The 26,305-nt window shown below is 41.8% G+C and overlaps 1 protein-coding gene across 1 annotated transcript; it reads right to left on the bottom strand.

Annotated features, from left to right (window-relative positions):
* Nucleotides 1-4,640: 4,640 nt before the first annotated feature.
* khnyn (KH and NYN domain containing) lies at nt 4,641-22,462 on the bottom strand. The gene is made up of 9 exons (XM_085396138.1): nt 22,148-22,462; nt 19,921-20,179; nt 16,665-16,799; nt 12,897-14,713; nt 10,522-10,652; nt 8,480-8,576; nt 8,234-8,341; nt 7,906-8,007; nt 4,641-7,819 (listed from the first exon to the last, which is right to left on the bottom strand). Exons 2-9 carry the CDS (start codon nt 20,140-20,142, stop codon nt 7,426-7,428), a joined length of 3,006 nt encoding a protein of 1,001 aa, XP_085252264.1. The 5' UTR covers nt 20,143-20,179; nt 22,148-22,462; the 3' UTR covers nt 4,641-7,425.
* Between the last annotated feature and the right edge of the window lie 3,843 nt (nt 22,463-26,305).

Genomic DNA, 26,305 nt, shown 5'->3' with positions numbered 1-26,305 from the left:
AGAGCATATGCATTGTTGAGTCTTTTAGTTTTCTTATCTGCAAGAGAGCAACTAAACAAACTAACAATAGCAGAAAAGGAAGCAACAGAAGGGAAAGAAACCAAAAAAGCAATACAATAAACAGGCCAGGATTCTTTGGAAAAACAAAACAAAACAAAAACCAAGATCTTTATCCTTTTGAACTATCCCGGAGAAAACATGTCTGAACTTCATCCCAAAATCGAGCTGCTTCGGGGTAGAAAGTTTGTGAAACCTCGTCCTGTAACTCTGCAGCTCCACGTAGAGCAGAGCAGGTTCTAATGTAGGCTAATTACACTGATAAAAACACAACATCTGTTTAAAGTCACTGCAGAGAGGTATGAACCTGAAACTGCAGCAAGGATCAAAGCCTGGTGTGCACAGACATGATAGCGGCTGAATCAGGTCTCAAAACGTGACAGAGAGCGACCTCTGGTGGGAACTCTTGCAAACTGCTAGTTTATTTCAAATAGAGATTAATGAAGTGATTCACCAGCTTAAAGTAAACCTGAATCTTATGTTTTATGTTTTTAACAGGCGACTGTTGTTGTGATTTGGTGCTATATAAATAAAATTGAATTGAATTTTTATTTTTATCGAAAGGCATGAAAGTTTTTACGTTTAAAGAAGCCCTGACGAGGTGGATGATAACAGAATCAAGTTGGAGTAAACTGAAAGCGACGTGCAGTACTGTGCGAAAATCCCATCACCTCAATATTTCTTTATATTTTGCTGTAAAAATAGCAAAATAAAAATAAATAGGTTTATTGAAAAATGTGCAAACATACTTGGGAATACCGTATATAATAGGGCAAACACAGAGTTTGTACAGTTCTATCAAGTTTGAAAGTCTTCTTCATTCGTCAGTTAAAGAACAAATGATCTGTTTTGTGACAGGCTGCTAGTAACAAAGTAAAGACACAATTTAAACTATTATGTGTAGATTTAGGTAAGCAGTAGGTGTGGACTTGTATAGCTGCCGTGAAGCAGAGACGCAGGGCTTTTAAGTTTGTTTCCCCACTGCATTTCCTGTATACAGCCCCATGTTCTTCTCATGTCCAAACTGATGCTGACTGAAAAGACACCACATATGCAAATGAGTTATAATGCCCCTTTAAATTTACTCTCACATGCCTTTTAATGTTTCTCTGTCTGGTGCCAAGGCTCCAAAATGATGATTAGGGGAAAATATAATGCAAATCTAAACCTTAATGAATGGTTGGTTTGTTCAAACAGGACTGGAACTAATATTATCCATGGCTGTGTTCCTCTCATTTCTGAAACAGAGCCGTCGTTATCAAAATTAATAATTCCCCTCTGGGTTATTCCTGTTGTTTATGGCTGCTGATATAAAAGTCTATAAATCTGATTCATTTGGGAAAGATAAAAAAAATACAGCTTTTCCTTATTTGGGTTTTACAACATGTGTTTGTGTACTCAAAAAATATGAACAAATCCAACATGAGACCTATCTTTTACTCTAGATTACAAAAAATACGAAGCATAATGCTTTATTAAAAACAAACTACATTTTGAACTGCTTTAATTCTTCATGGCATAGATTCAACGAGGTGCTGGAAACATTCGTCAGAGACTTTGTTCGACACTGACATGACAGCATCACACAGTTGGACTGAGATCTGGTGACTGTGGAGGTCTTTTGAGGACAGTGAAGCAATTTTCATGCTCAAAAATAAGTTTGAGATTATCTAAACTTTGTGACACGGTGCGTTATTTTACAGGAAGCAGTCATCAGAGGAGAGTACACTGTGGTCATACAGGGATGGACGTGATCAGCAATAACACTCAATTAGGTTGTGTTTTTAAAAAATGATTCCCATACAATTTATTCCTGGGCCTTGGTATGGATATGCTCTCTGTTCCTTTAAGACAGCCTTCTTCTCATTGGCTGGTCCTCACAAATAGGAGGTGTCAGTAGCACATCATGATAGTTATGTGCATATACCTACAAGTTCAATAGCCTTCGGAAGCCTGAGCTCCTTGTTTACAGAGATTACATCCACACTACATGTTCCCTGTTTCACTTAAACTTTTAGCCATGTTCCAAAATTGTAAGTGTAAAAATGATAGAAGGTAAGAAAAAGAAGAGAGTGCTGGTTTTAGGATTTTTCTATTACAATATGATGACATCAGCTTTTATGGCACCAATGGGACATTATAGGGCAAGATATTGAAAAAATAAATCTTCTCTTTCATATGATATATTACTCAATATGGTTTCTTCATATTGGCTTTTTCTACTGGTCGATCTACAGTGGCTTGCAAAAGTATTCGGCCCCCTTGAACTTTCCCACATTTTGTCACATTACAGCCACAAACATGAATCAATTTCATTGGAATTCCACATGAAAGACAAATACAAAGTAGTGTACACGTGAGAAGTGGAACGAAAATCATACATGATTCTAAACAGTTTTTACAAATAAATAACTGCAAAGTGGGGTGTGCGTAATTATTCAGCCCCCTTTGGTCTGAGTGCAGTCAGTTGCCCATAGATATTGCCTGATGAGTGCTAATGACTAAATAGAGTGCACCTGTGTGTAATCTAATATCAGTACAAATACAGCTGCTCTGTGACGGCCTCAGAGGTTGTCTAGGAGAATATTTGGAGCAACAACACCATGAAGTCCAAAGAAAACACCAGACAGGTCAGGGATAAAGTTATTGACAAATTTAAAGCAGGCTTAGGCTACAAAAAGATTTCCCAAGCCTTGAACATCCCACGGAGCACTGTTCAAGCGATCATTCAGAAATGGAAGGAGTATGGCACAACTGTAAACCTACCAAGACAAGGCCGTCCACCTAAACTCACAGGCCGAACAAGGAGAGCGCTGATCAGAAATGCAGCCAAGAGGCCCATGGTGACTCTGGACGAGCTGCAGAGATCTACAGCTCAGGTGGGGGAATCTGTCCATAGGACAACTACTAGTCGTGCACTGCATAAAGTTGGCCTTTATGGAAGAGTGGCAAGAAGAAAGCCATTGTTAACAGAAAACTATGAGAAGTCCCGTTTGCAGTTTGCCACAGGCCATGTGGGGGACACAGCAAACATGTGGAAGAAGGTGCTCTGGTCAGATGAGACCAAAATGGAACTTTTTGGCCAAAATGCAAAACGCTATGTGTGGCGGAAAACTAAGACTGCACATCACTCTGAACACACCATCCCCTCTGTCAAATATGGTGGTGGCAGCATCATGCTCTGGGGGTGCTTCTCTTCAGCAGGGACAGGAAGCTGGTCAGAGTTGATGGGAAGATGGATGGAGCCAAATACAGGGCAATCTTGGAAGAAAACCTCTTGGAGTCTGCAAAAGACTTGAGACTGGGCGGAGGTTCACCTTCCAGCAGGACAACGACCCCAAACATAAAGCCAGGGCAACAATGGAATGGTTTAAAACAAAACATATCCATGTGTTAGAACGGCCCAGTCAAAGTCCAGATCCAAAGCCAATCGAGAACCTGTGGCAAGATCTAAAACTGCAGTTCACAAACGCTGTCCATCTAATCTGACTGAGCTGGAGCTGTTTTGCAAAGAAGAATGGGCAAGAATTTCAGTCTCTAGATGTGCAAAGCTGGTAGAGACATGCCCTAAAAGACTTGCAGCAAAAGGTGGTTCTACAAAGTATTGACTCAGGGGGTTGAATAATTACGCACACCCCACTTTTCAGTTATTTATTTGTAAAAAATGTTTGGAATCATGTATGATTTTCGTTCCACTTCTCACGTGTACACCACTTTGTATTGGTCTTTAACGAGGAATTCCAATAAAATTGATTCATGTTTGTGGCTGTAATGTGACAAAATGTGGAAAAGTTCAAGGGGGCCGAATACTTTTGCAAGCCACGTCCCTACCCTCACCTATGGTCACGAGCTGTGGGTAGTGACGGTGGAAATGAGCTTCCTCCGAAGGGTGGCTGGCCTCTCCCTTAGAGATAGGGTGAGAAGCTTGTCCATCCGAAAGGGGCTCAGAGTAGAGCTGCTGTTCTTCGCATTGGAAGGAGCCAGCTGAGGTGGTTCGGGCAACTGACAAATATATCCCCTGGGCGCCTCCTGGGTGAGGTGTTCCGGGCAAGTCCCACCAGGAGGAAGCCCCTGGTCAGACCCAGGAAATGCTGGAGAAATTATATCTCTTGGCTTGCCTACGAATGCCTGGGTGTTCCCCGGACAAGCTGGAGGAGGTGGCTGGGGAGAGGGAGGTCTGGGCCTCTCTGTTTAGGCCACTGCCCCCGCGACCCGGCCCTGGATAAAGAGCACGAAGATGGATGGACGGTTTCTTCATATATTTCTTGAAGGTGAGCTTTGATCTTGGGGACGAACAATGAAGGTTAAGATCAAATGCTTAGCCCTCCTAGGCCTTACATCTCCCAAGGCCTGGATTATTGTTGTGAGGCTTGAAGATGATCGAGTAAGCTGTGGGTAATATACAGCTGTTTTTAGCAATCTACCGTCACACAAAATTTCAAAAATGATATCTCAAAAACCAGACTGCTAAGAAACAGACGGACAGACAAACAAACGCAATTGATTACATACTCCCTCGCTTTAGCTGGAGAACAATACATCCTGATGGACACAGGACAGAAATTGACAGAGGACAATAGAAACACCATTTAAAAAATATTTTAATTAAGAACAAGAATAAAATATATAAATATTAACAATACAAATAAGATTACGGCTATTTACTCACACGGAAGTAGCCCACATTAACAATGACATTTGGATGAAGAATGAATTTTCCATGTTTTGGTTTGCTCTTAATTTCTTCATCCAGACATACCTTAAAGATATAATTATAGACTCATAACCAAAGTTATGCGAAACAAAAGACCTAATTAAAATAAGTTAAAATATATAATTGTGCAGATTTTTGCAAAGTTGGGTTTTTACTTTCTCAGCATGACACACTCTTACACCAGTTACTGTATATCCAAAAATCTATTCTCAGTGCCAACTATGTACCTCTGAGAAATCTTTCAACCTATTTTCTAAGTAAACCGGTGGCTGTAAAATTAAAGGAAAAACAACAGAAAAATACACAAAATATGTAATTTTATATTACCCAAAGCAGACTAACTGTTTATAAAATGGCTCTGTTATGATACCATGGGATTCACAATCGTTTTCCCAGAGTTAAAACTACCCGGAGAAAGATAGTTAATAGGTGTCATTACGCAATGACTATATTAGTCTTATAAAAATACAAAAAAATAAAAATAAGACTCTGTTGCTGAGCTAGTGTCTCTAAGGCTGGTTTTATGGTCACAAATGTGTCCATCTGCGTACAGCTTTTGGTCAAACAGGGGGGTTTTCCCCCACCCAAGACGCTCTCCCATGCAGTCCTTTGAGATCTAGGCTGCAGGTCGCTGTAAGTGGATGATATTTGCAACTGCAGAATGCTGACTGGTTGACAAGTGGGCTGGAATAGAGAAGGGAGCAATAGAAGAGTTCACCAGGAATCGGAGAACCTCGAAAAATGACTAAAAAAATAAAGCACGAATAGCACAGACAGTGGCTGCAGTAATATTTTCATAGTTTTTAACACTCGGTTTCACTTCAGCTCTCTGTATGTAAAAAATTCGCTCACAGACAAACAAAAGTAGCCTGCACAATGGCGGTAACATACCTTGTACACTGCCTCCATCTGACAACAGCGCTCACTGCAGGTGGACGGGCAGTCCCTGCTACTTCTGCTCAACCATAAAACCAACTTAAACCTAGGAAGCTGTACTAAAGCTAAATGTCAATATTAGCATGCTAACCAATATGTTTATATATATTTACATTAATTTGGTGTGTCAGAACCAAAATGTTAATTTGGTGTTTTTGCATGCTAAAACGCTAACTATGTATGTTAACATTCTAGCTAATATATTCATGCTAATGTGTTAGTTTGGTAATTAGCAAGCTAACTAAGGCGTTAACCATATGTTTGTGTGTCAATTAGGTGATTTAGCATCCTAACTTATGTCTTGACCAAATTTTTGGATGTCAATTTAATGCGTCAGAATGCTAACTAATGTATTAACCATATATTCACATTAGTTTGGTGTGTTAGCATGCCAGTATTTGGCATTAAAGCTACACTGGAATGTCTTCAGTTTTACTGGTGCTTTGACAGAAATCAGACTAACATAAAATACACAATAAACACTGACAGCAATGCATAAATGTAGAAGAATAATACATCTGTATAGTTCTGAAAGAAAAATCAAAACAACAAACACAAATAATGAACTGACAATCACTGAGGGATTTTTCTGGTTCAGTTGACAGAGCAGGTCTAGTTTTAGCTTTATCTATCTATCTATCTATCTATCTATCTATCTATCTATCTATCTATCTATCTATCTATCTATCTATCTATCTATCTATCTATCTATCTTTGTAGTTGCTGTTGTGCTATATCCATACAGACTGTATATGGGAGATGGATGTAACCTCCGAATTTGAAATGTGAAGCCAAAACCAGTGTTGCCAACTCCTCAGTAAGGAAAATCGCTGTCCTAAAAGTTGCTAAATAATGTCATTACCTAATTTGCACAATTGGTCATGCTTATGTAATTGTAACCTATGTTGTAGGAGAGAGAAATATCGTGGAAGAGACATAAAGTGAGTAAAAAACACAATAAATTAATTTAGAATATATTTAGAACTACAAATTAAATTTCTTTTAGCAATTATTGTTTTTTTATGTCACAATTCTAACCCACCTCCTGTGTCTGGGCTGGGTACTGGCAAAAGTGACCTGAAATAGGCACTCTGGCAGAATTACTTTGTGTGTGTGTAGCTTTAAACTTTGTGATTTGCAAAAAGTTGGAGTAAAAGAAGAACTGACTGTGTTACAGTCAGTCACTCATGCGCCATTCATTTGCAGTTTTGGAGGCGTAGGGGGTCAACATCTCCTGCTCTGACAGCAGCTGGGTTGCGACTGCTGCGTGACAACAATCCGTCACCTGTGAGCGCTTTGGCACAGGCGAGGTGCCCATGGCGACATCCGCTGCTTGTTGAGAGAAAGAGTGATACGTGCTTTCACGTCAAAAAGTGGTTCTAAGTCTTCCTAATAACACCACCAAAAGTCGCCAGATTTGTCGCTAGTCGCTTTTTAGAAAGAAAGATGCTGAGGAGGCCTGAAAACTCACTATATATAGTGACAAAGTCGCTAAGTTGGCAACACTGGCCAAAACTGAGTGTACAATATTCTAATTTTCTCAGCTAAATCCACTTCACCTTCATTGGTTCTGATTAAAAAACAAACAAACCACAAACCAATGGATGATGTCACAGTTGCTAAAATCCATCTTTTACATAGAGTCTATAGTCACACGAGAAAATGAATAACAACTCTGTGAGAAAACTCTATGGTGAAACACTAAAACTGAGAGATTTCTAGTTTGTTGATTGCTGCTCCAAAATCAGATCAGACAGCACGTTGATGTCCGTCTCTGCCGAGTGGCACTGCAGCACCAGCGTCACCATGTTGTCCTGATTAGGGAAAACCTGACAGAGCTGCTCTCTCAGGCTGGCTGTTTCTTCAGGACTCCTCTCGGTCCGGACCCCCTGGCCATGACCTGTAGCACCATACTGCTTCTGCTTCTGTCCCATGTCCCATCCCTTTCCTTGTCCCCTTCCTCTACCCCTGCCGGCTGCTCCCAAAGCGTCCAGTGCGCCCCCTAGTGTTCGGTCACGGAAGTTGATGACCTCTGTTTGGGAGCGTGGCTGTTTGGAGGAACTGAAAGATGAGGCAGAGCCAGCAAAAGAGTGATTTCCTGGATTTGGACTCCTGAAAGATGTTGAGAAGGAAAATGAAGCATCATGTGAAATTATTCTCAAAGGATTGGATAAGATCGGATATCTTGGGTCTGTTACCTATGCTCTGAACGCAGGAAGTCATCCAGGTGAGGCCCTCCTCTTCCAAGAGGGTCATCAGGGACCATGAAGTGATCCCCGACAAAAGTGTACTGAAGAAGACTGGACGAGCAGCAACAGATCACAGAGGAAAAATGTATTTAGTGAAAAACATTGTGTAGGGTTGTGTTGACAGTATTTTCTGTCAACCCAACTTTTTGGATCTTTTAGATAAAAATGGACAAAAACGTCCGGAGACTGATTTTTTATTACATTTGGTAAATGTGAGTGAAACCATTTCAGTGCAAATCAAAATTTCAGTCCCCCTGACTGCGCAGCACTGCCCTACCTCTTTTTAATGATGTCCCTCCATACGGGGGACTCGTCCAAGAGGTCCCTCAGGTTGTCGTTGGTCACGATCACTCCGCCTGTCTTCTGTGCGTGCTGCAGTATCATTCTGCATAAACACAAAGACATGGGTATCAATTTTTGGCTTATCTGAACTGTATCCAGATAGACTGGAGTGTGTACAGCAACAAAACCACATGAAATGTGATGGGTTGTGTAAACAAAACAATATCTCAGTGTCTTGTACCTGTCATCATACGAGCTGATCCTCTTGCCTTGGACCTCTCTGGATGGTGTGTAGGAGAGCAGGCCCAGCTGCTGCAGCTCTGTCAGATAGTGCTTCTCTGAGAGACAGACACAAACAACTCTTTGTTTACGAAGCAGTCTGCTATGAGGGGAAACACCCACACGCATGCTGAAAGCTCACATGAAGTCTGCATTCACCAAGCATGACTTGTTTTCTCGTTTGAAGTCTTTTGCAGAATCCAGAGTTAGCAGGAGCAAGGAGCAAACACGCACAACAATGGGGTCACAGCCTGACCCCAATGAGATGCTAGCTACACACTCATAGAGCGGAAGTTATAGCCATGAAGTAGAATTTTTGGAATTAAACCTTTTAGTGAAATATTTTCTAAAGCTGCAGTTTCAATCACTCATTTAAATTGAGCTTCATCAACAGTAAAGCTTTGTTTTTATTAACTGAGTTTAACACATTTGCTTAGCAAGCAAAAGTTGCTGGTTCGATTGTGATCGGAGACACGGTGTCTTATGCAACACATTTGTTACCTCTGACAGACTAAACTAAGTTTCTTACTTCAACAAAAAAATTATCAAGAAATGAATCATAAATCAAGATTTTTCTTAGCTGGGGCCCTAAAGTCTACACACGTCACTCTTCCAGTGCTTTATATTTATCTGACTTTAACCTGTCAGCTCCTTTGTGGCAACTATGTGAGAACAGAAGGAAGTATTGGCCAGTAAACTCTGGCAGTAAAAGCAGGAAGGTGTCATGTAAGCTGAGAGCTGCATGCTCTCGGCTTACACAGCTCTCCTACCTACACCAGTGCTCTGAAAAATTAAATACACCCTTCATGCTTCCATAGTCTAGCAGGTTTTTCCCAGCACACAAACACTTGGACACAGTGCTTGGCTTTGCCTGTGTTCTTTATTTTCTTGTTGACTTCCACTTTTCAAAATTGTCTTCTCAAATAATGCCCAGTTTTCGCTCAGTCCTTCTGACTTCTCCAGCTGCCACCCGTGAGGTTCTCTCCCAGCCCGAGGATGCTACTGTGTTAAATGGGACACCGAAAACGCATACTAGTCTCTCCTGGCACTGCCCCCTGAAACCTCTGCTCTACAGCTGAGCCAGATTAGCCAGGCATTCACTTATGATGACAAAAATGTAATGACTTGAATAATAATAATTTATCCACAGAAACTGTAAAAAAAAAAAAACCACACAAAAAAAAACAACAACCAATGGCTACATCTCAGACTCTACAGGGCTCAGTTAGCAAGTTCGTGACAGCACAGTTAGAAAAAGACTAAATAAGTATGGTTTGTTTTCTAAGGGCGGCCAGAAGAAAGACTCATCTCTCTAAAAAGAACATGACAGCACAGCTTAGATTTAAAAGGCTACATCTGAAAAAACAACAAGATTTCTGGTGTAGATGCTAATATAATACCATAATGCACAGCATGGGGTTGGCTGTAGCCCAGGAGGTAGAGCAGCTCATCTGCTAATATCCTTGGGCATGTTGCCCAAGCTTCTATCTATGGATGCTAACATCCATAGATAGATGCATCCATCAGGGAATGAATGCATGTGAATGTTAGATAGAAAGCACTTGCAGCAAATCTACAACAAAATAGCTGAAAAAGAAAAAAATCAAGGTGCTGTGAAAAAACTCCAGACTTTAACCCGACTGAAATGTTGTGAATAGACCTTAACAGAGCTGCGCACCAACTCATGCCTGAAAACCTCAACGAACTGAAGCAATTTTGTAACGTGGGCCAAAATTCCTCCACAATGATATGAGAGACTGATAAAGTCAACAATTCATTGGGTGTACCTAATTATTCACACAGTCATGTGAAAGACTTTCTTTTTCACATGTCTGTAAGTCAAAACTTAAACCAAGTATATTCCAGTAATAAAAAAACTGCTCACATTTCCTGCTGTGTGCTACGTGTGAGAGAAGAGAACATCATTATGTGATAACGTTATGACACTCTCCTGACACTGACAAGAGTTCAATTTCAGCAATACATTAAGTTTTAAAGCGTTACCTTTGACCCTGGGGTCGCTCTTTTGCCTCCACTGTGGAATTAGGGCGCTGATTTGACGATGGCCTCGGTCCCAGAAGTGCTGTACAGCCAGAGCGATTCCCCGACAGGAGAAGAAATGACCCAGTCCGTGACTGTGGAAAAATGAAGATTGCCATTAAAGTGTTACAAATAATGCTTCATATGATCACAGTTCACTGGACTTTCTTTCTCTTTTATCACTATGTGCGTCTCCAACAAACATTAACATTGAAGTTGAAGTGCAGTGAAGAATAATATGCTGACTTCCAGTTCTTGGAACCTCTGACTTTTGACGATTGTGCTGTCCAATCAAAAGCAACAGATAAAAATACATCTAAGAGGAACTAGGCTACATGTCACTATGCTAATTGAAGGAAAAAAATGTCCATCCCGGTTTTCCCTCCAAGGCACGAGCGATAAGCAGAGTTCTGTCCTTTCCTTCTAAGATTCCTAATTATTTAAAGTAACACTCAGGTATGCCATTCAGCGTGTTAGTACGAGCTCGGGAGCAGCTTGGGAGAACAAGAAAACAGAGACTGCTTTAGGTTGCCTTCCCAATCGACTCAAAGGTTTATTTAGTACATAACAGCTTATATAGAGGAAAAAAAAGGTTCGTGTGTCAGCAAGTTCTCAGTTCAAACCGGTACAGACCAAATAAGGAAACGTCTTCCTGCCTTGTGAGCAAAGAAGTATCCTGTGTGTAGTTTATCAGTTCAGCTACAATTTATGATCATCCCAGCAAAATACACTCCTAGACATAGAATACAGAGTTCTTTCATTAGTGAATTCTGAAACAAACCACCTGGCCTTTAACGAGCCTTTTTCTAAGAGATAAAGAAGGGAGGATGGGAGTAAGGAAGTGGTCTCGTCTCTGTGGTATTTTCGACCTTGGGGTACCAGCCTGTGAGTCTTACACATCAATTCTTGGGTCAGAGAGAAAGAGAAAAACAACTAGTAAATGGGCCTTATTGAGTAACAGTTTTCACTACAAAGCAATATCCTGTAAATGCTACCGTGGTATCAAAATATCACAACACTAATCATGAAACAGTTCCTAATCCCCTGCAGTATCGGACCTTGTGACCTTATCACCCCTTTGTTTGACATCTGTATCTCTGATGATATGTTGCACTTATATTTTCCACCAGAATAACCCTTCAAGTTGGAATTTCCACTCGAAAAGTCAGAGAAGGCCCACCAAACCAGACTTCCCAATCCAGGATAGCAAAACAGTAGTGAAACTGCAAAACTAGCACTCGCTATTACCACTATTGTGTATTTGTGGTTCACCAAATAAGCCATACGAAGAGCATCAGGCTTTACCCATCCAGTTCGAAGAAACCAAAATGTGTTGCTACGTCCCTCTGCAGCCCTAATCTCTTCAGTGTGTTCAGCTGATGGTAATTGGCCACACCTAGTCAGGTGTTGATAAAAGCATATCTGAGGCAGGCTTTCAAAAAGCCTCACCAGCCGTGCCTTGGTGGTACCAGCCATGTTAGCCAACCTGCTATGCATTTTAGGATTAAAACCTCTTCTCACCTACAATCTGGTATTCGTCTCCTCTCTTTTTTGTTGCGGCTTTTGAGCCGGGTCGTAACTGTGTAACACGGTCAAATCGGGACCAATGCAACTCCCAGCTCTGAGGTAAAAATGACTGCAGCATATGCATTTGTTGATGGTGCCTACTCTTACCCATCAAACCCTTTAAAAAACTGTTTAGCACCTACATGCATAGATCTCTGTTCCTTCCCTTCGCTTTGTGTTTCTGTGTAAACGTCATGCTTCGCCAATAGTTCTGGGTCAGTTTATCTTCCTGCTCCCACTCGCTGGGTAGGTAAGCCCATCGCAGACTACAATTATTAATGAACACACTGCCATCACAACTTTATAAATCTTTAAACAGAGTCTACACATCAGCCACAGGTGTTCCTTTACCATCTATTACATGAGAAAATACAATCACCATTCCTGGAAAGTTTACAGAGGCCCACTGCAGCATGGGTATCTTATTAATGCACAATTCCATTGTTATAACATGTTTAAATGTGTAAACATGCACTCAACTAATCATGCACATTCATAAACTGTGGCATAATGTACTACTAAGATGGAATAATAACTATATCTTTCATTTTAAGCTTTTACTTTTAGAGCAAAAGGACACAAAGAGTAGATCCTCATTTCTAAATATGTTTTCAAATTCTCAAGAAGTCCTTCACATTTGGCCTAACAGGACTATCTATATTTCCTGTTCTCATATTCCCTTCTCATAAACACCCCACCAAAATAAATCTTCTACTCTATTGTATACCTTACCGCATTTTCCCAGTACGACCTTTATTTGCTGTAATTCTTACCTCATAGCCACGTTACTCCCATCAATTATGATCGTCCTCAGTGTTGGGTCTCCGGGCTGGTCTGTCAGCTTGAGTTCAAAGGGGATCTGCAGGCTCTCCAAGAATCGCTGCTCTCCTGTCACCACCACTGAAGGAGTAGACACGAAACCCCGTTTGTCCATCGCTCTGGTGGGAGACGAGTCCTTCGTGCCAGGGAATAAAGGCTGAGGAGCTTGAAGGGCTTGCTTAAAGGAGTGCTTTGAGCCATTGTTCTGAGCATGATGATTCTGTTTTGTGGGAGATGGATTAGGCAAGTAGTTGGTGTTGCCTTGTTGCTTATGAGATTGGAAATTGGTGAGCTGAGGATCCATGGATGAGGCATAAGTAGGCATTGGTGGCCCTTTGACCCCAGGTAGGATGATGTGGTGAGGAGTTTGTGACTTTGAAGGCTGGTGTTGCTTTTGCTGTGAGGTGTACAAGGTCACCGGTGACTGCTGGGGTTTATTATTCCAAATATCTCGTCCCTCAATAGGGACACTACTATCAATCCTTGACACCCTTATCTTTTCTCGACCATCGAATTCTCTCTCTTCTGGAGGTGTATAAGGCTGAAGTTCTGGTATTATTTGAAGTTTTGACCCGCCAGAGTCCAAGACCACATCATCCATCTCTCTCGGTCCTTCTCTGAAGGCTCCTGCCTCTTTGACTCCCTCTTTCTGCAGCTGCAGGAGCAGCTGGTGAGTCGATCCATCAGGCAACAAGTTGTACAGTTTGGTTACGTTCTGTTCGGGGTACCCACAGCTGGCTGCCGCTTTCTTCAACACCCCCAGCACAAAGTCTTCCTCTTGCTCTTTATTCATTACGTCTGCACTGACTTTTCCCTGATTGTGTCTTGCATCCCCTGTTGCGTCTTCCCCCTCTCGTCCTTCTTCTGTTTCTCCATCGCTACGTATGGCTCCACCGCCTCCTGCTATTTCTCCCCCATCTTCTCTGTGTTCTGTCTCACAGGGTCGGTTTTTCTCTGTCTGATTCAGGTCGACAGCGTCTTCCCTCTTTGGGTTTGGGAGAACCCGATTCCTCTGCTCTTGGTCACTGCGGTCCTGCTCCTGTTGAACTAAGTCCAGAATCTGCGATGCCTCTTTAGGTCCTGTTCTGGCAAGCACTCGTTTCACAACCTCCTCTGTGTATCCCATGGCGGTAAAGAATTTCAAAAGAAGCCAAAACTCCTTGTTTCCCATCGACAGCTGCAACTCCTGCTCTTTTTCCTTCCCGGATGCTGTTGCTTGGCCCAAGTGCTCTTCTCCTACCTCCTGTGGTGAATGCGCGGGTCTTTCTTCAGCACCCTCTGCCCTCCCTCGGGTGCCTGCAGACATGTAAAAACCCTGGAAGGAGTCTTTATTTGCAAAGTCATTTCCTGTGCCTGCAGCCATCCCTTCAGCCCATCGCTCAGTAGTGGTAGAAGGATCAGGGACTGTTTGCTTTAGGGCACTGGGTATTTTAGACCTATCCTCTGAATCCCCATGTGGCCTTGCCTCTGTATTTACATCAGTCAGTGATGAACTAGGGCTTGATCCAAGTCCCGTTTCTTTCACCAAGTCCAACAGGATTTCCTTTACTGATCCTGGCAGCACAAGAAGATCCAGGATGTGCCTGTCTTCCCACTTCTCCACCAGAGTTTTAAAGGCCCGTCGTGAATCCAGGGACTCACCTGAGCCTCCGTCCCCCATGCGCTTGGACTGTGTGCCCTCATACCTCTCTACCAGGTCTGTAATAAGAGAGTAGGCTCGCACCACCGGCTCCACCAGGCCAGATATGAGCAGGAATCCTGGAGAGACGACCTGATTTGGTAGGAGAAAGACAGAAAGGCATTAATCTGAGTTCTACCAATGACTGAAAAATAATAATATAACAGATCATTTAAACCAAAAAAGACCAAAACAAAAGAATAAAAGAATTCTACTTAAACAGATCAATGTTTAATTTATTTATTTTGCCTTTGCTGTTTCCTTTAATGGATTGTGGACCAACTGTTAATTTTCAGGTCTTGTATCCACTGACCATTATATCATACAATGAATGAAAATTCAATAAAAACTTAATAGAAAGACAAATCATTGTCTGACAGTATCCAATGAGTATTTCAGTATTTGCATTTCAACATAAACCATCACTACTTGAAAGACTGGATGATTCACCTGCGTGCAACCAAAACTATAAGCAGACTCCAAACAGAGTAAATACCATTCTCGCCTACAAATTCTTCATATTCAAATACAGAATCTATTTAAGAAAGACTGAGAAAATAAAAAAAAGGAAGCAGGATGGTGACGGCTGTAATGGTAAAGTTAAGTCATGGAATTATGAACCCATGGGAGAGGCCAATGGTAGGTGTCAGGGTGGCAATGTTTTCATTACAGTCTATGGCTTCTCCAGGTGTGGAAATCTGCCAGTACAGTTACATACACTTACAGGGCACTTTGTTAGGTACACTTGTTCAACTGTTCATTAAAGCAGATGTCTAATCAGCCAGTCACATGGCAACAACCCGTTCAAGTTCAAACCAAGCATCAACCAAGCAAGTGATTTTGAATGTGCATGGTGCCAGTGGTTTGAAAAGCCAGATGTCAGAGGAGAATGGCCAGACGACCTCAAGCTCATAGTAAAGCAAAAGTGCACCATATGGACAAAACTACTGGGCCACATCTCCTCCGGTCCTGCATGGACATGGACTTAGCTCAGGTAGTCACCCATAAAACTCACTCCTTAAGCCTTAATTTAAACATTTACACACATTAAAATGGGGACCTCAAAATATTCTTACTGGAGTTTCCTCTTCCTCTTAAGTAAGATTATTAAAATACGTTCCAAGAAATTTACGGGCAACAAATCATACTGAAAAAGAAAGTTGTCAGAATGCAGAGTTGCATTTTTATGTTCTATAAGTCGTCTTAAGAATAGACCAGAAGTTCCCAAAAACTGTTTCACGGTCTTGGTTTTGAAGGCAGTTTTTAACTTGTGGAAGGCGTGTGACACATTTCCATCTGATGGCGTAAAACTGATATTGACTAATAATGTGATTTCTTATTGGAATAACAGGACTGTAATCTCTTGATATCACACTATTAGTCACTTTGTTGCATCATCAGTGAATAATGGCACACTAAGCTTGTTAATGTATTACACCCTCTAAACCTTTTTACTTTCATTTAACGTGTTTTTTTCATTTTAAGTCTCTGAGACCCAGAAATGAACTTCTGTACACTCCCAATGGGTTCTAGATATCATGACTAGAGACAATCCATAACAAATTGAAACTGGTGAACACAATTCTTGTTTTTAAGTTATTAAAGATTATATATGCTGTGCTTATCCCACCCTGGGAAAAGAACACTTCAAAGAAATCATTAAATGCCCCAAATGACCATGACATTAATACCCATAATTATATGCACATCAGTTGTGTCACATTGGTTGCTATCTGTTAAAAATTGGGCAATGACAAACTGAAAGGCTTTAAAACAGATCAGGTATTGTTTATAAGGAGGATTTCTTTGCTTATTTGGGGCAAAAGTGGAAATAAATACAAAAAAAGAAAAAAAAAACTGTTGTTATTCTAATATCAATATCAGCTCAGATTTCTACAATTTGTGCATCTTTAATAAAAATCTATTCAGTAATAATGAAGTTATTAAAAGGTTAGAGAACCAATGTAGTAGACAAACAAAGGTGTAACAAATGCCTCTCTATAGTAACTATTACTGTGAAACCGGCCTGTTGTTGAGCTCTTACCACTATATGTGCTGAGGTGCTTTTGATCAGGCTGTCCATGAACAGGCCTTTGGCTCCGCAGAAGACACAGTGAAGCACCCCAGGATACTTAATCTCCTGCTGTTCCTCCTGGTTCACAACTCCTTTCACAAATAACTGAAAAAAATAAACAAAAAAACAAAATAGTGTTGTTAAACTTTAGTAATTATGAAAAAGAAGCTCCATGGGAAGAGCCAGAGTTGAATGCTCTGTCCATGCATCGTGCTGGGAATATTTAAGGTTTTGATTATTTTCTACACTTAGAGAGAAAGGTGGAAGTTCAGAGACACCAAAGGACTGACTGCACGAGAACGGTCAGTCCACTTACTAGCCGGATGTGTCTAGGTATTGTGTACTACCTAGTGGATAACGTGGATAAATTTGTGTTTATCTGGGAAACACTTTACATTTCGTAAAGCATATCTAGCTACGCGAAGGCGTTTAGCTCAAACATGCAGTCAGATTGAGGTCAGATGACGTTCTCACCATAAACACGCTTCGTAGTCTGTTTGGGACCGAGCCAAGACCACCTCCTCTAAATGGTCTCGGTGCAGTTGTTTTGCTGTGATCACCGTGTTCACATCTGCACAAACGAATCGCACCGAGGGGGAAAACAAACCAGAGTTCGATTTAATCGTCTCACAACAAAACCACAAGCAGCGCTCCAGTGTCGTTTTGGCTGATGATGAACCTCTAGATTTTTGTAACCTCGTACCATTTGCTGTTGCTGCAAAAGCTGTGGCGAGCATAAATGGCTCTGGCTGTGTGATGATGTCACCGTTGGCGCACAAAGAGACCGATGCGGTGGGTACGAATGACTGAACCCTGACCCCACTGAAGTCCATCCACAGGAGATCCACCTTCCCCTATTTGTGCTAAAGTTTCAAAGTCTGCAACGTCCACGCTCTAATCTAGCTGCGGACGTTAAAGAACGCAGGAAAGGTAATAAGCAGTTTATTATAGTTTATGTTTATAAAATCATCTCGCTGACTGCAGCTGCAGCAGATCCACTGACTGACTCTATCTCCACCTCCGTTGGTCATTTTTACACCTACTATTCTCGTTTGAACCTCCACAGCTGCGGTCTGCACATGAAGGAGAATTGTTTTTAGACACAGCTAACACAGGACAGTAAAACAATATAAAAATAAATAAAACACAATACACTGACATATCACTCAGTCAAGCTGATATATGCGTCTCCCAAAATGGCCTTTAGCAAAGAGGAAGTCCACCTACGTATGGTTTGCATGTCTTCTCAAACTGCCTATATGCCCGACAATGGTGTGATTACAGCTACTACTGTAACACTACAGCGACTGACTTTGCAGTGCATCAGTCTGCTAGTCTTTGTATGAGTGAACGAATCTTTCTGACTGCATGTGTCAACAGGCGCTTGCATATGTGGAATGAAACCTAACGGGTGAAACAACACTTAAAAAACTTTGATGAGTCATTACCTGGGAATGGTCCCTTAACACTCAGTAGACTGTAGACACAAAAAACCCAAATAAATTTACAGCTGGATTAATGACAAAAGTGGGTTAGCCCTGCACGAGGATGCAGAGATATGGTGCACAATGGAGAAAGCGGGGCGGTCGACGATACTGAAAAAATAGTAAAATCTGAATGATTGCACAGGAAACTTGTTTACTTGAGTGTTAAGGAAAATATTCTAAAACACTTCTTCAGTAAAGACTCAGAGAAGAGAAACACACAGAGTTCTTGCTAGCAAGGGCAGCTCCCTACTGAGAGACTCCGGTGAGGAACTGCCCTGGTCTTTATTTTATACTCCATTGAACGTATGTGTGTGTGTGTGTGTGTTACTGCTGATCAAAGGGTCAAACATCCTTGGTCAGGAAGAGGGTAGCCTCCCCCTCACCCTAGATGGTTCACCCTAGATAACACAGTGAGGAAGTCCTGCAGTTCATCTAAACAAAAGAGCACTTAACTAAAACAAACGTAGCTACGTTAATCCTACCATAAAACAATAAGAGAAAGTACGATCTTTCTCGTGCTCCCAGGATGTGGGTGTGCATCCTAGTGTGGAATACACACCAAGCCTTTGCAGCCTGTTAAAGATCACACACAATTAATTATATGCCTCTAAGTATACATGGTTGAATATTTCCTAATACAAATAACTACATGCAGTATTCTACCATATGCAAACTTATATCACTAAAAGATTATACTGACTACTAAATACAATTTTCCATTAACATTGAGTGATTAGGTTAAAAAAAAAGCCAAAAACTGGCTTAGGCAGCCCCGGAGATAAAGGCTGTGATTCGGATAAAGAAGAAAAGATTTCCTGTGAAAGTTGATGCAAGAAAGATTAAATACTAAAAGAGAAAGAAAAGGCCTCCTGATCTGACAGATCGTGATGAGAAGCTCAAAGTAACGAACGGGCAAATAATCCTTAAAAGGGATATTGCCGAGAAATGAGAGTAGGGGTGATGAAAGCGCTTCAGTTTCACAGCTCTTAAGTAATTTCCAGCTACCGAACGCAAATATTTGACTACTCAGACGCACACTTTATCTCGTACCTCCCTCCTGCTTGATTAGCAGCAGCGAGGTGTGCTTTTTGAACATTTTGATGTCTCTCTGGCTCTCTTTGCAGTACTTCTAAGTAAGTCACAGCACATACATTAATTCAGTTCAGTTTTATTAATATGGAGCCAAATCACAACAACAGTGGCCTCAAGACTCTTTATATTGTAATGTAAAGATGATACAATAATAGAAAGAAACACGTAACTAAGGTCACCTGATCCAGCTCTAAATAGAAGGTGTATAATTCATCACAGTGAGTTTGTTGTGGTTATAAAGCAAATATGGGTCATTGTCTCGCCCCTCCCACCGTCACGCCCCTCCCACTCTGGTAACAGAGTGGCGTTTGAGCTATCAGCTGATGATTACTACTTAACTGCTAAAGCTCCCCATAAATGGTATTCTGGCTTGTTTTCTTTCACTGCTGTGGCAACTTTTTAAACTAAAGCTTAAAATCAATGGAGTAACACTGGATAAGGAAAAATTAGCACCACTAATGTGAACTCGAGTCCAGTTTCAGTTACCAGTTAGAATTACTGATAAGTGAAACTGGACTTGGCCAGAGGTTACTGCAGAGAGCAACCTCTGGCAAAGTCAACTTCCATCGTGTTTATGAGCCACACTGCCTAATAACTTATCTCTGTTCTGGACTGATAGGGCATTATAAACAAGAGCAGGGCCTCACCTTGGCGGCTTTCACACTGGCGCTCGGCCCTCGCAGTTTCAGCCATATTTGGCCGTTGCTGCCGTGAGGCAAATCGTCCGCCCCGATGCTGAACGCCACACTGAATATCCGCTCCACCGTGCTGTGCAGGGAGGTCAGAGACCCCCGCAGCATCCCGGCGCACGCAAACTCATCCTCCAACTCCGCCTCTCCTCCGCCTGCGTCGCTTCTCTCGTCATCCATCCTTTCTTCTTAAATTGGTGACAGACGGTCGAACATACTGCGAAAAACACATTTCAGTATCCGTCGGGTTAAAAAAGGTTAAAGGAAGAAAACATATAAACTAAGACTGCTGCCAGTCAATATCTTAGTTATTAGAGTGTCTGGTGTTTTGGATAACTACAGCTGGCTTTTTTCTAACATGGGTAAAAAGATGTTTACAGTTTTAGAAAGGTGAACTCACATAGTCCAAAAAAAGCATGAGAGATAACCAGGTCTCACAGTAGATTTTAACTATCTTTAAGCAGCTCCTGCTGAAAACCAGTTACGAATTTTCCCGTCTGAGGGAAGCTTGTCATTTCCTCTATTTCATTCTGCTGGGAATCTTTCCTGACATCAGCGAAAGACAGGAGTTTCAAGTCAGTGCAGCTTTTGGACACCTCAGTCACATGCTGACCTTTTCTCTCTTCCGACCGTAAATGATGTAAAGAAATATCTAAAAATAGTTCAATAGTCCAAAATCTAAACATAATCAGTTTACCATCAAAATAGTTACTGGTTAGTAAATGTTGTCAGCCTATTCCATGCCTGAAACTGCACATGGAACCTGAGGGTCTTGGCTCACCCAGTTCAGAGTATAGCTTGTGGTTTCAACTGTTAGGCTTCTGAGGTCTAGATCAGCTGGATAACTCTTCTTCTTCCTACTTCAGATGCTCTCTTTAGAGGTTGCCTCCCTCTTTCTGCCTGTTCTCCATCACTATTATCCAAAACGTCCTCTGCGGTCTTCCTCTTTTTCTCCTCTGCTCGTGTCCAAACCATCTCAGCCTTGCCTCCAAACCTGTCAAGCTGAGCTGCCCATGTTTATACTCATTCCTCATTTATCCATAAAAAGAGGACCTATGAAAACCTAACCCTACCTCAACCTGATGCAGGTCACTAGCAACCCGGTCTATCTTCAACCTAAACATAGAGCCCTGCGTCGGGCCTGCATAGAACCTACAAAATAACTGACACAAGCAGGTACCAGCATGTATACCTGTGCGGTTGCAATCACTTAATTTCTAGGGTTTGCCGTTATGACTTGCTTATTGGGTGTAGATTTCAAGCAGACTCAAAAACACAATTCATAAACATGATGCAATAATTCTGAATAAAATGCAAGTGAAATATATAAAATCAACAGTTCATTTATTTTACATGATAAGAAATCAAGGAAAATATCCTCACTATTCAAGTACATGTCATTTGGCCAGATTACAATAAATGTAACAACTACAGTGTACTCAAAATGACATTTACGTGTATATTTTCTGCTCAAGCCTTCTGTTTGCCAGATGTAGCCAATGAGAAGAAAGCTATCCTAAACTGAGGGAAGCTCCAATGGCCTGTTATCAATAAACACGGGTATAACTGATGCAAACACGCTCTAGAAGAGTCTAACAACTAAAATATGAAGCTGGAAATAATGGGAGCCCTGTGATACCGAGGCAGTGTTTGAATGCAGCAGGTCTTGGCTGGAGGGGAACCGTTTCCCCTTTTTTTGTGGAAATACTCATATAGTAACTCACAGTCATCTGCAACAAGTCAAACGGCTAGGGGAACACCCGCTGTAATGCAGGCTTACCCACATTTCAAAGCAGGGGGCACAGAATGACAGCATTACAAATACGTCTCCGCCACCTTTGTACCTGAAATCATCGGAGTTCATGTAAACAAGACTCATATAGTATTACCAGCTCCATACAAAACATCCGCTTTAACGGCCAATCCGCCACTCCAGCTCCCACCCAGCCAAAGATCTAATTTATAGAAATAAACTGTAATCTAGCAGCAGCAGCCTGTAAACAATGGCCCGATGATTCGGCTCTATTAGGACCTGCCTGAGTGTTTGGGAAACGCTTTTCTATTAGATCTGAATTCCAGGAAACGATCTCGCTTCTCTTAGCGGAACACACAAAAAATGTTTTCTAAACATATAAAAGCATCAAATAATAACGATAACAGTAACGCGTCGGTGTCGTTTTCTTACGTGAGCTCGATCCGCGCCGTTAAAGTTTCGTTTCCAGGAGAAACAGCGGCGGCAGCTCCCCTTCAGTCTTCCGCAACCGTAAAACAAAAACAACTACGCAAGCGGTCCAAAGTTTACCACATGCTCCTCGACGCTCACTGCTCGGAAGCACAGCTCACAGTCACGTCCCTGCAGCGGCGGCGGCAGCAGGGGACGGGCGGATGAGGAAGCCAGTGAGCGCCGGGCAGGGACATCATACCAACCGGTGAAAACCCCCGAGCACAAAACCGAAACTAAACCAGCGAGCGAGGCCCGGGTGGTTACCTCTTACTGGGTCACCTGTAGTAATACCCTGATGATAATAACCCTGCCGAGGCCGTGCGCGGCTGCAAGGGAGAATTACCGGACACAGAAAGAATTGACGGTATGCTCCTTTATTGATTCAAATAAAGGAGGGCTCATAGGTTTTGTCTTTTGTTTATGTGAAGCTGGACAAAAATATACGACTGTGTGATTAAACCACGCATCGGAACATGTGTTTTAAAATACATTTAGGTGTTGACTTTTGTCAGAGTCACAATGGAGATAGAGGGGATTTCCACTGACGTCAGAACGGGTTTTTCTGTCGCTCCTTTTCTAGTTTTTCTAAAAAATTTTCACTTTGCTCACTGACCGGCTTTGTAAAGTGGAAAGCTGGGCTGTTTGGTAACGCATTTCTCTGTCAGTAGCTCAAATTTTAAAAAAAAGATATTTGTTTTTAAATTTGCAGGTTTTTAATAAAAGTCTCCGTCCACGGTTCGAGGTGGAAAAAAGGGGGGTAGTTTGTCTGTCTCGAAGACAGGAAGAGAGCTGCTACCTCCTACACTACATCCGGTGTCAACAAATCCAAAATGAATGACAATGAGCTCATCCCCTTTAAAGCTTTTCTGTGTGGGTAAAGTCTGATTTAGGTCATATCGCTGAGCTGAGGAGCTTCCCTAAAACCAAAGTATACATTTATTATCCTAAAGTCTGGGAAAACTGTGTTTATAAAGGAAGTAAGATCTGCTGAATAGCAGAAAATATGATGAGGTGACAGCTTTACTCATTTTTCTACCATGACATTTATTTAAAAACAAAAACAAGCAAAGAACTTCAACAGCTGTTGTTCATAGACCCTTTTTAACCACTCACATGCCATGTCATTAGGTACGCTTGTTCAACCGCTTGTTACCACAGATGTCTGATCGGCCAATCACTCAGCAGCAGCTAGGTGCAGATAATATTGAGACAAATGGCTGAAGTTCAAACTGAGCATCAGAATGAGGAATGAGGAAGAAAGGGGATTTAGGGTGACAGTGAACATGGCATGGTTGTTGGTGCCAGGCTTGTCTGAGTATTTCACACACTGCTGATCTACTGTATATTTGCACACAACCATCTCTAGTGTTTACAGAGAACCGCCTAAAAAGGGAAAATATCCAGCGAGTGGCAGTTCTGTGTGCAAAAATGCCTTGTTGATGCCGACAGTAACCCAAATAACATCTCGTTACAACCAAGTTTGCAGAAAAGCATCTTTGGATGCACAGCAGTCTGGTAGCAGACTACAGCAGCAGAAGACCGCAACGGGTGTCGTTCTTGTCAGCTAAAAGCAGGAAACTGAGGCTACAGTTCAAAACTGGAGGAGAGAAGATTGAAAAACATTACCTGCACTGATTAGTCTCAAATTCTCATAGGTTTATGTTTTCCCTTTATTCTGTCACCCCTCTGTTATTTGCTGAGTGACAGCTAACAGCTTACTGTACAGCCTCATACATTTCTCTTGCTCTCATGATTTACCTCACAGAATCACTGTTTCACACGTCTTTGAGTTACCACCAACCATAACCTCCATTGTGTGACATAATGAGCTCTGTATACACTAGAACCCCCATATGATGTGTGTTAAGCAGTTTCTGTGGAAGATACTTGTGCATCAACAATCAACTGCCCTTCCAAGTCATTTTTTCTTCTTTACATCTTGATAAAGAATCAGAAACAACTGAGCATGCTCACTAGATGCTTCCACCCCACAGATGCAACTACATGACTGTATGAAAATCAATGCCTTCCTGCAACACGAAGTGCATGTACACGTGTTGCGTTTATCTCTAGTTTATCTCCTGCATGACACGTCACTGAGGAAGACAAACACTTGTTATCAGTGGTTATATCGTGTCTGTTCAGAGAATAGTGGTTTATGTTGGTAAGCATCATTTTTGTTTTAGACGTGCTGCAACATTTACCACGTGTTGTGTCATTCTTATGTAGGTTTGATAGCCAGCCAAACACAGCACAGCAGTGCAAATCCTCCTTGTCAGGCCTGCAGACCTGATTAAAATGTTTCCAAAATCTTGAGTTGTAATCTGAAAATTCTGACTCACGAACTTAAACGTCTGAGAAAAAGCTCAATATTAAGAAAATAACTTGAAGTTTAAAGATTATAACCCATTGGTTTTGCAGAAAATTCTAGATTTTTATTTCTGTCCACCTATGACACCTCATGTTGCCCTCCTCAGGTGAGACATCCCCCTTCATGTCCCCAATAAATCAAATCAAATCAAAATCAAATCACTTTTATTGTCACATCACATGTGCAGGTACACTGGCACAGCACATGTGAGTGAAATTCTTGTGTGCGAGCTTCACGAGCAACAGAGTTGTGCAAAATACAATAATGTAAACAAGCAAAATACAAGAATGGCTACATCTGAAACTAATAAATATATGTACAATATATAATAGTATATGCATTTCTGGATGTGTATACTAAATATTTTTCTACGTGTGTGTGTGTGTGTGTGTGTGTGTGTGTGTGTGTGTGTGTGTGTATACACATATTTTACAAATTAAATAGAGTAAACAATAAATAAAATATATAAAAATATACAGAGTTGAGACGTGCAAAACAGTGGCGTTACTGTACAGTATGGAGTGCATAATGTTGAAGTTCCAGTAGTGAAGCTGAGGTGTCTATGAAGTGTTCAGCAGTCTGACGGCCTGGTGGAAGAAGCTGTCTCTCAGTCTGCTGGTACGGGACCGGATGCTGCAGAACCTCCTTCCTGATGGAAGCAGTCTGAACAGTTTATGGCTGGGGTGACTGGAGTCCTTGATGATCCTCCCCGCTTTCCTCAGGCACCGCTTCCTGTAGATGTCTTGGAGGGAGGGAAGCTCACCTCCAATTATCCGTTCAGAGCACCGCACTACTCGCTGGAGAACTTTGCAGTTGTAGGCGGTGCTGTTGCCATACCAGGTGGTGATGCATCCAGTGAGGATGCTCTCAATGGCACAGTGATAGAAGGTCCTGAGGATGCGGGGGCTCATGCCGAATCTTTTCAGTCTCCTGAGAAAGAAGAGGCGCTGCTGCGCCTTCTTCACTGTTTTGTTTATGTGTACTGACCACGTAAGATCCTCAGCCAGGTGTACGCCAAGGAACCGGAAGCTGCTCACTCTCTCCACAGCAGCGCCGCTGATGGTGATGGGGGTGTGTACTTCTCTGCACCTCCGGAAGTCCACTATCAACTCCTTTGTCTTTGCGACGTTGAGGGTGAGATGGTTGTCTTGACACCAGTGGGTCAGGGTGCTGACCTCCTCCCTGTAAGCTGTCTCATCACCATTGGTGATAAGACCCAATAAACATTTGCAGCTGTGCAAACAGAGAGGTGCTCTTTCTGCACACCTGCATGCTCAGTACCTGGCTAACACAAAAAGCCTTGAAAAAATGAAAGGTGACAAGCAAGGTGATGGTTTTTGATAGTGAGGAACATTCAGTGGATTCTTTTTCACTGAGGCAGTCTTTGTTTTTCAAGAGCAAAGCCTGTTTGAACACTTTTATGTGCAGCTAGTTTCTTGAAGGGCTGGCTGTACCCAGCGTGATCGTACACTTTATGAAGGTCAGTTTGAAAAAGCAACCCAAAGATGATCACAGTAGCTGAACTAACAGTTAGAACTTTAACCTGAATAGTCTGCTTGTTTTTTTCTGCTAGATCAGGTTTGTCAGACATAACCCCCGTGGGCCAGAACTGGCTGGACGAAGACTCCAATCCTCCAATCCAGTCATGCTACACCAAAGCAATTAGCTAATAGATAAACAATTAAAGGACAGAAAAAGGCACTGTTTTTTTTACAATCTGCTATAGAAATTTCAGTCTTTTTTGGCAA

The sequence above is a fragment of the Rhamphochromis longiceps genome, linkage group LG3, assembly GCF_057381845.1.
Source record: "Rhamphochromis longiceps isolate RC_006_pf linkage group LG3, R_longiceps_female_GT1.1, whole genome shotgun sequence".
Lineage (NCBI taxonomy): Eukaryota > Metazoa > Chordata > Actinopteri > Cichliformes > Cichlidae > Rhamphochromis > Rhamphochromis longiceps.
This window is presented reverse-complemented; position numbering and strand designations above follow the sequence as displayed.

Coding starts and splice junctions, on each gene's coding strand:
- khnyn (XM_085396138.1), bottom strand. CDS start 20,142: ATGGATGACGAGAGAAGCGACGCAGGCGGAGGAGAGGCGGAGTTGGAG. Junction 14,714..16,664: donor GCACCTCAGCACATATAGTG/GTAAGAGCTCAA, acceptor CTACCAAATCAG/GTCGTCTCTCCAGGATTCCT. Junction 8,342..8,479: donor ATCAGCTCGTATGATGACAG/GTACAAGACACT, acceptor GTGTTTATGCAG/AATGATACTGCAGCACGCAC.